This window comes from Nicotiana tomentosiformis, chromosome 1, assembly GCF_000390325.3.
Source record: "Nicotiana tomentosiformis chromosome 1, ASM39032v3, whole genome shotgun sequence".
Classification (NCBI taxonomy): domain Eukaryota; kingdom Viridiplantae; phylum Streptophyta; class Magnoliopsida; order Solanales; family Solanaceae; genus Nicotiana; species Nicotiana tomentosiformis.
The window spans coordinates 36,605,691-36,622,155 of record NC_090812.1 but is presented as its reverse complement, the minus strand read 5'-3'; the positions used below and the strand labels follow the sequence as shown (position 1 = coordinate 36,622,155).

Sequence of the window (16,465 nt, the reverse complement as noted above, 5' to 3'; positions counted from 1 at the left end):
CACGATCCTTTACAATGATGGGTGAATTTGGCAGAGGCATACGTCCTTATGCAAAAGTTCAAGATGACCGGGTCCACCGGGCCCAATATAAAGGGATAAGTGTAAACATTTAGATATCCCTCAACATGTGTAGTGATATCGTCATCGGGTCTGGGAATCACTACATCCTTATCCGCCCAACCGCAGTCCTTTCGAACTGCAGGAAGAACGGCCTCGGTGATATAGCAGATGTACTGTGACACCGCCTCGCATCAGCCTTAAACCGAAGAGGGCTTTCAACATTGAAGTCGTCATTGACCGAACACCCCACGGGGACAAACATTTTCAAGGGGGGCTCGGTTGCCGGTTCATCAATGGCCGCGCTCGAAACGGACTTCTTGAGGATGACCACATTAGGGGCGATCTCCTCGACCTCAGTGATCGGCCGCGAAGAAGAAGGGGCATCTTTCTGGGGAACGGTCTTGGAAGTATTTGCCATTTCTTTTATCTAGTTAAAAGGGTTTGAAATTATGAAGGAGGATGAGGAGATGAGGGGTGAGAACTTGCTAATAAAAACAAGCACACTGCTTAAGTAAGGTATAAAAGAAAGGTTGTAACCTGAAGAACGAAGGTAAGAATATTGAGGGATGAAAGAAGACTGTAATATCTTAAAGGATCGAAGGTAGAAGCTTGGTCAAAAGTAAAAAATGAATCAACTAAGGAACGCGATGACAAGGAACTGGAATAGAGGTAAGGGACTCATCGAGTCAGGCACTGGGGGCACGACGCCCGCCCTCGAATATATCGAGGCCATGACCCCGGGATTGGTCCAAATCCCAAAAGACTTTGGAGAGCATTATTGGACAATCGAACACGATTGACGGAAGACCGTAATATCCATGACCAACCGGGTATCACGTTGCGGATTTCGGTACGTACCAACGGGAATCCAATAATTAGTTAAACGGAAAATTTTTACCTTTTATGAAATTGTACCTAGAGTGGGATTCCCCTACTATATAAAGGGGGGTTTGATTATTCATTGAACACATTGTAACACGCATCACAAAGCAATATACTATTATTTCTATTATTCATAGCTCTTACATTGCTGATCAGTGTTTCGTTTTTCGTCATTATAAGCCCGGGATAGAAGACGGATATCTCGTTGAGACTGCCCTCGAGTCGAGAATCCTCCCCCTCCCCCCTTATTTTCAAGCGGTTTGATAATTTATTACATCTCTTGCATGTTTATTCTAGCAATCTTTACCGTTTGTATTGAATAAATTCACGTATCCTTAAAACCACTTACAAATTTAATTGTTATCCGTTTTTTAGGGTAAACAGTTCGAAGATGCAATAGTAGAACAAAATTATTATTTGGTAATTTATTTATTTTTCCTTTACATTTCTTGATTTTAGTTCACTGTGTTTGTTCATGTAAGCATTTCTCAAAGTAAAAGAGAGACATTTCAAAAACTAGAGAAGGAAATGTCAGGGCAGTACACCTAGGCCCTAGCTAATATTCAAATTCATGAGCTGTAATTTTGGGACACAGAAAAAAACTTGAAAATGGTTAAAATTAGAAAGTCGGATGCTCAGAAAAGTATTGTACATGTACACTGATCTGAACTTCCCACTGATGAGAAGCATCTTCCACACGTGACGATTAAGCAATAGATAGAAACTTATTCTAGTTTTCCAAGTAGGTAAGCCAAGGTAAAACATGTAACAAAATATCATTGAAAGAACTGAAATATGCAGTTTAAAGTTGAAAAAAGTTAATATAAAAGAAAAACAGTCCTAGTCCCGTCATACAAAGAATCAAATAAGTATCGCGTTATTCTAGTCTTAGTTTATAATCAACAACAAATAAGATAGCTCAGTAGTCATACTGCTAAATGGATACAACTTTTATAAAGTCTCCAACTTTGATATAGTACAAATTTGAATATATGCTTACAAAATCTAAGTTCCCTTTTCTTACAACCCCAGCGGCCTTATTTTTCTTGTTTTTCACCCTGCTTGTGTCTGCACTTTTTAGCTTTATCTATATTACAAGCCAAAATTAGCTAACAGGTATAAGTTGGTCATTCCCAAGTCTCAACTTACAACTTTACAACTTTTTTAGCTTATTAGCATTTTTAGTTGGACCAAACATTTTACTATTTTCTCCTCACTATGAAATATCATTTCCAAAAAACCCTATCACCCTCTCTTTCATTTGTCATTCACCTTTTCCATGTAAAAATAATTTTAAATTTATTTTTGATAAATAAACTTAAGGGAATTCAAGTCATTTCAATACAAAAGGTGCTTATCAACATTTTTTACCAAACACATCAATTACTTATTACTATCAGTTTTAGCACCGTACTTATATATTAAATCAACTTCAGCACTTATGCCTATAGGTCACGGTTTCGAGACGTGGAAGCAGTCACTAATGCTTGCATTAAGTTAGACCGTCTATATCACACCCTTTGGGGGTGCGACTCTTCGATGGACCCTACGTGAATGCGGGATGCTTTGTGTACCGGACTATACTTGAAATTTCAGGACTTAGTATTTATCAGCTACTTTTAATCAACTAGTGAACTTTGGGAAGAATTCCATAATATGGTGAGATTAAACGTTAGAAACGGAAGAATATGTCAAGACCCATGGATTTAGCAGGCCATGCTAAAGGATGAGTTCTTTAACTTGTATAATCTGGCCACACATAAGAAGCTACAATTGCAAAAAGGGCAGCCCGGTGCACTAAGCTCCCGCTATGCGCGGAGTCCGAGGAAGGACCGGACCACAAGGATCTATTGTACGCAGTCTTACCCTACATTTCTACGAGAGACTGTTTCCACGGCTCGAATCCGTGACCTCCCGAACATATGTCAACAACTTTACTAGAAGCTACAACTGCGGAAAGCAGAAAAGATGATGGCTGGCATTTGCATTTCAGAAGGATGTTCATAACTAGGAGATGGATAGAACAGCTCAGCTGTTTAGGAGGTTAGTGAACAAACAATCACATCTTCAGAGGAGGATACTCTACATTGGAATGCTGAAAGATGGATGGTATAGAGTAAACTCATGCAACAGGACATTTATGAAGTCCGATAATAGAAGAGAAAACCTTGCAGAGTAAAGTTCAAATTCCAATTGAAACAAAAAATACTAGGTTATTTCTTGCCATATGCCTAAGTCTTAGTGAGAAGAGTCACACGGTACCTATGCTAACGGGAGATAACAAGTACCCAATGGAATAGTCGAGGTGCACACAAGTGTCCTGGACACCACCATCATAAAAAAGAAAGATATTAGAAGAGGAAAATGGCATTGGAAGATGATATTCAAGACAAGAGCTAAGTTGCTTGGTTTGGATGGATAGACAGTAGAGGGTCATTGTTGACCCAAGATATAGCATACAGAAAAGAGGATTGTTGATTTGCAACAGAAGCTACATGTATGAGCAGCCTCCAGAAAGTACCAGCCATCTTTTACTACATTGCAGAAAAGGATGGCAGATTTGGAATCTATTCCTCAACCTTTTTTAGTGTGCAGCGGGTGATGCCATGTACTTTATAAGAGAAACTACTCAGCTGGGAATATGGACACTCAGACTCCTGCGGAATATGGACAGTTTGGCTGGAGAGAAATTACATCACATATATTTTCAGGGCAAATCAACTGTAATTTTTTGTTTAAATCAAGGTGCTGTCAATTTTTGATGTAAACAGAAGACTGAAGTATGTACATGATTTAGGATCGACGTTAGAAACATTGGACTCCCGGCTGGATGACAGCAGCTAAATCATTGTACCTCTACATAAATTTTTAGCATCTCACTGGTAATATAATCAATAAATTATCTTACTTATCACCAAAATCCTTTAGCATTCAAAAGCAAGAATATAATGAAAAATAAGAGAGGAAGATAACTTTGTAGACAGAGAAAAGTATTTTTGTTAAACTGAGTGATCAAAAGTTCTTTACATGGTGTAAATACATTCTTATTGCTGTATATCTAACAACAGGTTTAAAAACCTTACCAACAAAAACTTGAAATCAACAATCAAAACTACAGCTAGAATTATCAAAATAGCTAATTTTTCATCACCAATTATCCCTGCAGGAGCATTTACCATTTACAAAATGATGAAAACCTGAAGCATCTCTTACATGTATATCTCTCTTGGTGACAACTGAAACATATTTGAAGAATGTATGGCAGTCACCACAGAGATGCACATTCTTCATAACACGAACGGGTTTTCCAGGTCTCGTCATAAGAAGCCCAAAGGTTACAGCTAGTTTTGAACTGTGGTAGAACAAGAAGTCTTTCTTTTGATGCTCCTCTACTTCGTGAAGTACAAAACTTGTATCAGGTACATATCCAGCTTTCAGACACTCCGGAATGAGTATTTGTAAGCCACTGTATATGTCTTTTGACTGTGAATGCAATTTGTCTCTACCAAAAAAGGAGTGAACCTTATCACCAAGTATGATCCAACTCCGTCCTGGTATTTTTCGGAAACCCTTTTCCCTCATCTCTGCCCTAACAAGTTCTGAACACTGCCATCTTCCGGATGCTGAGTAAAGATTTGACTTCAGTATGAACGTCGAAGGATCCCGTGGCACAATAGAAAGGATTTCCTTCATCGCCCTTTTACCAATGATAGCATTCGCATGTATCCTGCAACCATCAAGCAAAGCATGCCAAACAGAAGCCTTGGGCTCAAATCGCATTGCACTAATAATCTGCTCTGCTTCTTCAAGCAGACCCCAATAACTTAACACAGCTACAAAGCCTGCATAATGCTCCGAGGTGGGTTCTATGTTATATAACGTTTGCATTGAGGAAAAGAACTTTTGGCAACAATCAACTAAATTTCTGGAAGTATGTCTATAAGCTGATATCACAAGGACACAGGTAATAGAATCTGGGTTTACTCCTAACTTCTCCATCTTCGCCCACATATCCAATGCCGCATCGCCCTGCCTATGAAGGACATAGCAAGTCAACAAACCATTCCATGATACTAAATCATGTGTAGGCATAGCCTCAAAGGCCTTAATTGCACTTTGCATTTCATCACACTTAGAGTACATGCTGATCATGGCATTCCCAACACCGGTATCAGAGATTATACCATGTTTCACAGCATAGGAATGGATTTGTTCGCCTAACTTTAGAATCCCTAATGTTCCACAAACACCAAGAATAGTGGCTAATGCAACTTCATCAACAACCAGTGATTCTTCTGAATGTCTGACCAAGAACAGAGAAATAGCTTCTTCTGGATGTCCATTTCTAGCATACGCACACATCATTGATGTCAATGCAATTGAATTATCATGGTCAAGTGGAGGCTGATGAAATAACTTTTTGGCATCATCCATTCTCCCACACCGCGTGCACATATCAAGCAATGCCGTCTCAATACGATCATTTGATTCTAAACCAAGCTTGAGGATGAATGCATGAATCTGTTCGCTTATCTTCCTTTCCATCACCGACCCACAAGCATTAAGAACACTGGTCAACGTAAAATCAGTCAATTCCAATCCTCCCTCCAACATTCTACAAAATAACCCCAGTGCCTTAAACCCTTCATGATTTTGAATAAATCCAGCCAAAAGAGCATTATAAGAAACACAGTTCCTCTCAGGCATGCTGTTAAAAATCTCCATCGCAAAATCAACATAACCAAATTCCATATACGCCACAATCATTTCAGTCCAACTAAAGACATCCTTCACAGGCATCCTCTCAAACACATCCACTACATTTTTCAAGGTTCCACATTTGGTATAAAAACCTATAAGTGCATTATTCACACTCAAATTACCATGTAATCCACTTTTAAGAGCATGCATATGTAGTTCTTGGCCTTCTCTGACCGCCAAACAGCGGGAAGATGCAGCCAAAAGCGTTGAAAGAGTAAAATGGTCAACTATTAAGCAATCATTTCTCCTCAATTCACGGTACAGTTCGAATACTCTTTCATACATGCACTCTTCAACCATACACGAAATCATAGTGTTCCACGAAACAATGTCCCGTTGTGGCATATCATTAAACAAAAGAATCACAGATTCCAGTAAACCACACTTACTATACAATCCCATAAGTGCATTAACAACATAAGTATAACTCAAATACCCTAATTTGACAACAAGACCATGTACTTGACAACCTAACTCAAGATTCAACGAACGAATACAAGCAGTCAAAATAGCAACAAATGTATATTCATTTGGTTCAATACCTAAGTCCCTCATTTCAAGAAACAGCTCAAAGGCTTCTCTTTGACGATTCGACTTAGCAAAAGCCGATATAATTGCTGTAAACGACACAACATCAGGGCTCAAAAGCGAATCGAATACTTTCTCAGCAAGATTCAAGTGACCAAGCTTGAGATAAGCCGCAATTAAAGCATTTTTCAAATAAACATCCTCTTCTTCAAGTTTGAGAATTGAAGAGTGAATAATCTTTGCGAGTTCAACATCACCACACCTAACAGAAATACGAAGCAAATTGGCATAATCTATCCTATTAGTGTCAGCAGCTACTGTGACATTAGAGTCCTTAAAATGCTGAGGGATCAAAAGGGGTTGAAAAGGACGAGATTTTGAAGGGTATTGAAGGAAAAAGGAAGGTTTTTGCTTATATTTGGTTTTCTTGGTAGTTGCTAGGCTTGAAGTGGAATGAAGGTTAAAGGGTCCAGTAGGACGGAGAAAGGAGAGAGGAATAGAGATGGTGGGGCTGTGGATAACGGCAGCCATGAAAGAAGAAAGGCGCCAAGCATAGTCAAGGAGCTGGAATCGCTAAGCTAAGTTTGGTGTGAAGTGTATTTCCACTGTGTTTTTTTGGGGGGGTTTATGGCTATCCAAGAATTGGGTATCCATATTTTTTCAGAAGGGTTTATCTTTGTTTTCTCAGTATCTTCGTAAGTGAGAAGCTTAACTGTCGGATAAAGTTTTGTAAAGGGGTCTTGTAAGTGGTGGGAATTCCACTTTACCCCTAATGGTTTTGGGTGTTGAGACTTATTCCCCCTAGAAGTTACTATATCCTTCAAAATAACAGTATACAATTTATATAAAAGAAAACGGTCTTATAAATATCTCATAAGTAATATATGGTATCGATAATTTACATATTAACATAAAGATTTCTTTAAAATGAATTATATAAAAAAAATTGCAACGGATCATATCCACGACACATTTTGAACTGTTTATCTTAAGTCTTAACTTACATGGGTATAAGAAAAAATATTTGTTAGAATGTACTCCGCGCCTAATTGATGTTTAACTCGGGGCATTTTCCATTATTTTCTTTAGATATTGAAGGAAGATGAGCTCAATTAGACCAATTTACAATTTGTGCAGGTAAATGTACAATTTCCAATTATCTATTGGTAGCTCAAACTACCGTCTAAGGCGGAACCATCATTTTGTTTATGTGCTATAATATTCTAAACGAGATCAGAGACACTTATAAATTACTGAATAGAAAATAATTTACGAATTTTCCTGTAGCCATTATGATCTGAAGTAACGAGCTCAGAGACACTTGTAAATAACCTCGAATAGAAAATAATTTACGAATTTTCCTGTAGCCATTATGAGTTGATGTCCACTAACACAAAAGAAAAACTAGAACTAGAATTTCTTGCTCCGCCTCTTTTAGCACAAAGTAAGTTAGAAACACAAAGGATAATGGGTTCATTCTTGTTATTTGTTTATAGCTTCTTGCATACCTACAGTAAGGAGACAGGACCATTTTGGTTCGGAAGTTTTGGACTTGAAGTGGAAGGCAGAACATGATATTACTGGTTGGTTCAGCTCCTCATGACCATTTCAAAAGGACTCAGTAACACGTAGAGAAAAATTGGAGCTACACTTCATTTAACCCATCTGTAAATTCAAACATCTGTTTGCAGTTTCTCCTAAAAGAATTACATTAGTGCAAACTGTTTTCAACTTCGTCGTTGCAGGATAAAACCAACATCACCAAAAGTTTAATGCCCAGACCTATAAACATAGGAGTTTCCCTTTTCAACAACAAAGAACATGGAAAATTGTACAGAATGTCCAGGATTTGGGTAAAGTAGACATGCAACTGGACTGCGGTCAGATAGTAAAATTTTCCACTAACTGCAAAAGTCAAACATCCCATCACAAAGAATTAACTCTGGAAATACTAATATACATGTAACTGGGGAGCTTCTCGCCACCACAACAAATGGAGCAGTCAAAAACTAGAAAGATCCTTCTATATTTGGAAAATGGAAAGGAAAACAATGTTTCAGCTCTGGACATGCTATAAACCCTTCCCTGGAAGGTGCATAATCACAAAATGCTTCAAAGTGTTGCCATGGCCAAGCCCCACTTTTGTTATCTCCAGAATAGGCCATAGAAACACTCGTCTGAAGCCCGATCTGCTGCTACAGAAAATGCTGTTGCTTCTCATCTTTTCCTTGTCAAATGCTTTTTGGCTTCCCTAGCATCACCTGCAGTATGCTTCTTCCGCCTTCCACCAGCTGAAGCAGGCTCTACTAAAGGCCCCGACCAATTCTGTACAGGTTCTTTTGAATATGTGAATGAGGTCGAACTGAATGGCACATCAGGAGGGACAAGGCCAGGATCAATGTGATGTGAAGCACCCAATGGAACACCAAGTCCTCCATCCTGGTGTGGTGGGGGAAACTTCTCACTCTTGCTCTTTGCATTTGCATGTGTGATTAGGCGCCGCCGCTGCAATGTAAACAGATTGCCAAAATACCAGTTGAAGAAAATCAATGGAACAAAAAATAGAAGTTATGCAGTAGTCATGTACATGCAAAATATAAGTTATATGGTGGACTATAAACCACTGAAACCTGGCAAATAGAAGGCATGTATACCAAATAAATAAAAAAGGCTAATGACGTCAAAAAAGTGCCAAGCCTGAAACTTGCCGAAGTAGAACGAACAAAAGGAACAATCACTTCAAACAAGTTGCCCAAGAAGCATAACAGAAAAAACTGATGGCTACTGTCAATTCCACTATAGACTGGCAAATCATATTTCCAGAACAACTACTTTTCAAATCTGCTTAATTGACAGTTAATATGAAAACTTGGTTCAATCTTTTCAAATTTTCTCGGTGATGAAAGGAACAAAACAAATGATAATGAAGTAATGAACATGGTAAATAAAAAAACAAATTTATAACTGAACCACAACAAAGCAGGAGACTTGTCATAGAGACATACATCAATATTAGCTTGAAGTTCAGCATTGGCATCTGGAGCAGGGCCAGCACGGGCCCGTTCACGATGGCGTACTCTCTTAGTACCATCTCCCTGAGCTTTGTTAGCAGCTCTTAGCCTGCACAACAAGATGAAATGAGCAGCTATACCACATTTGTCACCTCTTCACAAGCATTGAACAGAACCCAAAGGAATGGATATTACATATAGTTATTTCCAATCAGGAAGAGAGGATGAAATTAAAAATATCAATTGCATCCATACATTATTGAAGTTAACTGTTAAACACAATGGGAGAAGAATGAGATCTTGAAAGATCAATTGCATCCGAGCATAGTACAATTAACAAGAAAAACAGCATTGACAAATTGACAAGCCAACTATTAAGTCCAGGTCCAGTACTCCACAAAATAATTATAAAAAGGTATAAAAGGTCAAGAGCAATTCTAATTCATGGTCAAAATAATGGCTTGATTAACAGAATGCTACTTTTTGTGATGAAGTGTTGAATTAAAGGTTTTAAGCTATAGGGCATGCCTAGTTGATTAAGATAATCTAGAGGGCTACTTAATGTAATTGAGCATAATACTCCCTCCGCTTCAATTTATGACGTATGTGTCTTACTTTCTTTTGGTTTGTCCCAAAAAGAATGCCTCTTTCTCTATCTAGTAAATTTGCAATTCCAACATCCCCATTTTACCCTTAATGACACTCTCTTATAGATATGATATGACATATATAAGATCACAAGATTCAAAAGGTATTTTTGGTATGTTATACCCACCTTTAGTTCAAAACCAAAAGAATCAAGTCTTCTTTACATTCTTAAACTTCTTGACCAGTCAAACTAAGAGACACAAAATGAAGAGGAGTGAGTATATGTAAGGTTGAATCCTGGCAGAAAGAAATTCTCCAAGTGGTTTGTGCTGTAGGAGATCTACAAGCATGGAGAGCTCCTTGAAGTTTCCCCAGATACATGATGTTGAGCTAGAGGAGAGGTATTCTGTGATGTTTTAAACTAGATGGTAGGTCCTGCTTAATTAGACAAACTAGAAAAAGGGCCAATGTAATTGAACCTAATATGTGTAAGCTTGAAAACTGGCAGAAGGAAATTCTCCATCTGATTGTACCCAGAGCCCATAGGAGATATAGAAGGACAAGAGCTCCTTCAAGTTTCTCAAATACATGTCCTAACAGATGGCTGGCATAAGTGCTCTCACTCATTAACTAGTTCAAGCACTTTTAGTTTGCTTAAACCGGAAAGGGGACTATGAAAAACTATGAAAGCAGGCCCACACGCATTATGTAACATTCTACCAACATTAAAGAGCTTGCAGTAAAAGTGAGGAAGGCAAACAGATGCCTGATTCACACTACACAAATAAAAAAGTGCTGACCGTCTAGCTTCATCATCCCGCCGTTTGGCATCCATTTCTTTGGTCGGAGGATACTTTGGAAGACTAGATGGATCACAAGCATATGGCTCTGTATTGAAGAACTGCAGAAATAGAATGTCATTAACCATATAGAAGGCAACATCAGGAAAATACAAGTGAGAAAACGTTACCCAAAATAAGATGTTCAGGGAACAAAGCAGAATATCACAAAAACACACATGCTAAACCAAAACACCTGGAAATAGAATTTGAGGCAGTGCTGCACCAAAAAGGGATAATAGGAGGACAAGTAGTTAAACTAGTTCGCCGCCATACTTGTCCCCCTCCTCTATGTCAAAGGAACCAAACATTAAGGATTTTCAAAGTCAGTTCACTAACAATCCCTTCATCCAAATTTGCTCGACACTTTTTTGCTTATTAAGGGTCAATTTGACCAATTTTAGAGCTAAATCAGATGACATTAGATTATCTTTTAAATTTATAATTTTAGATTGTTGGGAGTTGTGAACTCGTGATTACGTAAATAAAAGTGTGCTCTCTCTAACAGCTTAAGCTTTTAGATGAGATGATCACACAACTTTAATATGGTTTCAAAGCAAGCAAAGGTCCTGGATTCGAGTCCCACCACCCTTTAACAAAAAGAATTACCATGTGCTTGGCCCATGGGAAAGAGTAAAGCCCGCATGTGAAGGAGTGTGTTGAAGACATAATTACATAAATAAACTTGTGCTCTCTCTAACCGGTTAAGGTTTTAGATGAGATTGTCACACAACTTTAATATAGATAATCAAAAACTAAATAAGCGGCTGCATAAATTGCAAGTTTCCTCATATCAGCAGGGTAGGATACATCTTAAAATGTCTGTCAAAATTCACTTAGTTATGACTCTTTGCAGGCTAAAAGTGGAATATTTTAGTATAAGGAGAGTGATCAAGATTGTCTTTTCTTTGAATAGCCTGCATCAGCAAAATGTTAATTACTTACTGCAGACATTCATTAACCTTTTAGATAAGGTGCAGACATTCATTAACCTTTTGGATAAGGTGCAGACATTCATGCTTATTGAGTTATTTTGACCAGAGATCCCAATTTAAACATCATAAATAGCAATAATCTGCCAGCAGCAGATGAAGTACTGAAGTCCCAAAACATTGATTAATTGCTAAAAATATTCACAAGAGAACCTGAACTTAAAACATCACAAGTTAGCAGACAAATTTGCCACGAACAGTAGTAAAAGTATGCAACCACTAACAGAAAAAGCAGAGCTGAGAGTAGTCTTATTATCAAAATATATTACATGGGCTGAATTCCATAATAACAGGTGTCAGGCTATTGACAATTTCTCTTTTACATCCACAACTACAAACTACAAGACCTCCTAATTGAAAAAGCACACTGATGGAACGCGGACCCATCTAATCTACTTTATTTCTATCTCACAGAAAGCACAATTTACATGCGAGCATACCAGGTCAAACAAATGGGAATCTCTTCTGCCACTCAAGCTATAGAAAGTACCTCTTCAGTAACAACATATGCATACCTTAGTAGTTATCACACAATAAGGCTCTAAAACGTACTCACAATCTCTCCCAGCAAGCAGAATTAGTGATGCCAAGACATTAGCATAACAAAAGGCATACTGTAGATTTCTATCAGCAACAGATACCTGTTAGTGAGAGGAGAACCAAGACAACTTAGTATAACAAACACTCTGGAAACAGAAAAGCTACTCACTTCACTTTGTAATGCATCAGTTGCCGTCTTGCGCTCAGCTGGATCAATTGCAAGTAATGTATCAATTAGCGGAAGTGAAGACTGAGGAAAATCTTTAAAAGTCTCCCTAATGCATCGTTTGTAGGGTTCTCGGGGCTTGAATAGTGTTGCATTCGGCAACTTAGACTTCTTCCAGTACTCCTCTGATGGCGAGCCACATAGTTTATATATCTTATGCAGTTGTTCTACCTTGGTGACATAAGATATTGTTGTTAATAACTCATGCAGGAAAATGGAAACAGATATGTGTTCATACACATTCCAAACAAGCTTAAATAAGAAGACATTTTAACGTGACAATTAGTATGTCTGTCACAAAAATTCTATATTGTGTAAATAGGACAGCCCGGTGCACTAAGTTCCCGCTATGCGCGGGGTCCGGGGAAGGGCCGGACCACAAGGGTCTATCGTACGCAGCCTTACCATACATTTCTGCAAGAGGTTGTTTCCACGGCTCGAACCCGTGATCTCCTGGTCACATGGAGGCAACTTTACAAGTTACGCCAAGGCTCCCCTTCAAAAATTCTATATTGTGTAGCCTTAAAATATAAAAATAAATGCTAATTAGAACAATCCGCCAGACCCGGCACTCCTGATTCAAAATAATCCCTACAAGAGACAGTTTAGAACTATGGATGACAAAAACAACATCAATTTAAAGCTAAATGCAATTTTTCCGCAGTTTTCTTTCAATTTTAAAACGACTCAATGGGAAAATGTCATCTTTATAAATGATGTTAGGTTATTATGCAATAAGAGCAAGAAAAACCAATGTTTACCCTTAGCAATTGCTGTCGAGATGATATGCACTCAGCCTAATTACTAATGGGAGGGAACCCATAAACTCTTATCCAAATTGAGAGCATCGCTTCAAAGATAGTAAACAATCATAAAGACTCTTTTTTTTTCCATAAGCAAATAGATCATCCTAGTCGATTTCACTGAATTTTGTATGTTGATGCCATGAGCCTTGTAATAACAATGGATCACCCTAGATCAAAATTTGGATTGCCCATTTTGGGATTAGCCTCCTCTACAAAATCTGACCATTCATATATGCAGCAACAGGAAATGCATACAAGTGCTCAGCAACAGCTAGAGAGAGAGAGAGAGAGAGAGAGAGAGAGAGAGAGAGAGAGAGAGAGAGAGAGAGAGAGAGAGAGAGAGAGAGAGAGAGAGAGAGAAATCAAGTTCAGCTATTGTCTTCGAAATATAACTATTTACTCCCAAACAAAAGGGGTAACAAAGCTCAAGAAACAACTGGACTGATTCCAAGATTTCTCTATAATCCTAGGGATCCTTTAGATTAGAGAGATGTCCTTAAATGAAAATGACCAGCGAAGGAGCTCGATTTAGTTAAACTCTATTTTCAATACAATATATCAAGTTGTTATTTAGAGTCACCTAGCTTAATTTTCACTCCTCGAGCTAAGTTCCAGAAAGGAAAAAATCAACAAAGCAAATATTTCTCTATCAGCCAGCGGAACACCTAAGCCATTAGGACTCTTTAAGTTAAAATTAATAAAGGAAACATATTACTACTCCCCCAAAGGAAAGACAATACAGTCGATGCAGAAAAAAGCATCATATTAACACAAAGGATTAACAAGAAGAAGATTGAACAAAGAAATATATCAAGAAAAGAGGAAGTACCTCAGTTCGACCCGGCATAATAGGTTTTCCAGCCAATAACTCAGCTAAGATGCAACCTGCACTCCATAAATCAATGCCTACGCTATAATCAGTAGCACCTAGAAGCAGCTCTGGTGGTCTATACCACAAAGTAACCACTCGACTAGTCATAGGATGCTTATGCCGAGGATCAAAAATAGTGGCCAATCCAAAATCAGCAATTCTGAGAATGCCAGAATTGTCAAGAAGAAGATTTGACCCCTTAATATCACGATGAAGCACATGACGATTGTGACAATGCTCAAGGCCAGATAATAGCTGATGCATGTAGCATTTAACCTGCAACGGGGGAACAATAATCAGCTAACTCTAACTACAACTGAGATAGAGATGGTCTAACTCACACCCCTCATTCTTCAAAGCAGAACTTCTACAGTGCAGCACCCTAACCTGTGCTTCTGTAAACTTGATCTCTGGACTTGCAGCAAGCCCAGCCAAATCATGCTCCATGTACTCAAATACCAGGTATAAACTACATGACATTCTTGAAGTAACCAAACCTTCCAATTTGATTACATTGGGATGATCTAGTCGTCGCAAAATGATAATTTCTCTAGCCATGAATCTCACACTCTCAGGTTCTAGATTGTCAAAACGCACTTTCTTCAGAGCAACAATTTTACCAGTTATGGTGTCTCTCGCTTTGTAAACGTTACTGTATGTCCCTTGACCAATCTATTGAGAACAGAAAGAAAGAAACATAGACTGTTAACATCAACAAGCAGAAGTGTAATTCAGGAGAATAGAAATGTATATACACAAAAACCAATCTGAAAGCTACCTTATCGATTTTCTCAAAAGTGTCAGCACGTCGAGGGAGCCAACCATCAATTGCTTCCCCAACATGAGCAGAAAGCCAGGATGGCCATCCAGCAGCAACCTGCTCCCCATGTTTATGCTTAGGTGGATTACTTAATCTTGGATCAGGCTTTGACCTTCTCCTTTCTTTCCTAGGTTTTTCGTCATGTTCCGCCTTGTCCTCCTTCTTAGTTACATCACCTTCATTGGCTTCCACAGCTTCATTATCAACAGTTACATTTTCCGCCCCCTTGACCTCTAAAGTTTCAGTAGATTCAGCAGCACTAATGCTCTTACTCTTCTTCTCATAATTCACACCTTCCCTCTTCTCCTCCCTGCCGTTGTGTACTAAGCCTGATGAAACCTCCCGACCCAGAACACACCCCATCTTTCAAGTCTACACTTCATAACTCAACATTCTCACTGAGTAACCAACTAATTTCCACAAATCAGCTCAAAGTCTACAACTTTAACCACCTAAAATAGCAATACGAGAGTACATCATTAAATTGGCCAAACAAGGAAAAGGAGTAAATAATTAAATTGGCTAAAGAAAACAGAAAACAGTAAATCATTAAATTGGCACAGGAAAAAAAAAAAAAAAAAAAAGGAAAATGAGCAAATCATTAAATTAGCAGTAGTTGAACTGCCTACTTAACATTACAAGAAGAATCCAAAGAAACAATTGCTCAATACCGGGCAAAGTTAGGTGAATTTTTCCGGGGTGTGGTCAATTGGACAGAATAATCACAGATTCAAGCATAATCACCAAATAATAGCAAAAACTCATAACAGTAAACTCAACAACTTATATGAATCAACGATCAGCAAAAACACAAAAACAACCCTTTTTACTTACTTGCACTGATCACACAATTTCAGATTCACAGTGAAACCCAAAAATCAATCTTTTTACCTAACCCAAAACAGAACCACGGTAGAGCAGCAAAAATACAGCTAATAAAACGATAAAACCCTAATATCCAAAATTGATGTAACTGCAACCCACGTCCACAAGCAAGAAAATGACAGTCTTTGTGCAAGTGAAAGTGAAATAAAGTCCAAAAAAAAGGGGTAAGTGGAATTTACTTGCTGGGGTTGATCGAATCTGAGCCAAAAAGAAAGGAGAGAGAGAGAGAGAGAGAGAGAGAGAGAGTTATGTGGTGTCTGTAGTCTTCAACGTTTCTATGCTGTAAGACAAGAAAAGAGTATAATCATAAAAGAATCAATTGGACAACTAATCTTTCAGTATTATGGACTACAAATTATAAATATAGAAAGAGATGGAGTGGGAGGGGGTTGGGTGGGTGGGTGAGAGCACTCTACGGTAAGTTATGTCATATAGTTTGACTTACACGAAATTTAGAATTAAAAAAATTAAACTTGTGCTCTTGAAAACTTAAATTATATAAGTTTTTGTGGGACTTTTAATTTATTTGTCTGACTGTAAAATGAGTAAAATAAAAAATTTGAAATTAAATTATTTTTAAATATAAAAATATTTTTTTAAAATATATTTATTAGGAGATTGTGTCATATAAATTGAAATAAATGAAGTGAATTATG

The 16,465-nt window shown here is 38.0% G+C and overlaps 2 protein-coding genes and 1 long non-coding RNA gene across 5 annotated transcripts; 1 reads left to right on the top strand and 2 right to left on the bottom strand.

Annotated features, from left to right (window-relative positions):
- Positions 1–3,915: 3,915 nt before the first annotated feature.
- On the bottom strand, positions 3,916–6,944 carry LOC104097857 (pentatricopeptide repeat-containing protein At5g03800). The gene has a single exon (XM_009604473.4). It carries the CDS (start codon positions 6,760–6,762, stop codon positions 4,090–4,092), a length of 2,673 nt encoding a protein of 890 aa, XP_009602768.1. The 5' UTR covers positions 6,763–6,944; the 3' UTR covers positions 3,916–4,089.
- A 1,168-nt stretch (positions 6,945–8,112) lies between these two features.
- LOC104097856 (probable serine/threonine-protein kinase At1g54610) lies at positions 8,113–16,137 on the bottom strand. Of its 3 annotated transcripts, none has more exons than XM_009604471.4 (8): positions 15,989–16,137; positions 14,883–15,376; positions 14,492–14,776; positions 14,063–14,380; positions 12,371–12,598; positions 10,631–10,731; positions 9,237–9,351; positions 8,113–8,736 (listed from the first exon to the last, which is right to left on the bottom strand). In XM_009604471.4, exons 2-8 carry the CDS (start codon positions 15,285–15,287, stop codon positions 8,449–8,451), a joined length of 1,740 nt encoding a protein of 579 aa, XP_009602766.1. In that variant the 5' UTR covers positions 15,288–15,376; positions 15,989–16,137; the 3' UTR covers positions 8,113–8,448. The 3 variants fall into 3 exon arrangements, with proteins under 3 accessions (XP_009602766.1, XP_009602765.1, XP_009602767.1); XM_009604470.4 differs by lacking the exon at positions 15,989–16,137 and adding an exon at positions 15,759–15,954; XM_009604472.4 differs by lacking the exon at positions 15,989–16,137 and adding an exon at positions 15,816–15,941.
- Positions 15,826–16,095, top strand: LOC138896420 (uncharacterized). Its single transcript, XR_011409505.1, has 2 exons — positions 15,826–15,948; positions 16,032–16,095. It is a non-coding gene; the product is annotated as an uncharacterized lncRNA (long non-coding RNA).
- Positions 16,138–16,465: the final 328 nt, after the last annotated feature.

What these genes read in the sequence shown, in the direction of transcription:
- LOC104097857 (XM_009604473.4), bottom strand. Translation starts at nt 6,762, where the DNA reads ATGGCTGCCGTTATCCACAGCCCCACCATCTCTATTCCTCTCTCCTTT.
- LOC104097856 (XM_009604471.4), bottom strand. Translation starts at nt 15,287, where the DNA reads ATGGGGTGTGTTCTGGGTCGGGAGGTTTCATCAGGCTTAGTACACAAC. An exon ending in CTGATGCATTACAAAGTGAA is followed by an intron (nt 10,732 to 12,370) that starts GTGAGTAGCTTT and finishes CTATTTCTGCAG; the next exon opens with TTCTTCAATACAGAGCCATA. An exon ending in CGGGATGATGAAGCTAGACG is followed by an intron (nt 9,352 to 10,630) that starts GTCAGCACTTTT and finishes CTTGTTGTGCAG; the next exon opens with GCTAAGAGCTGCTAACAAAG.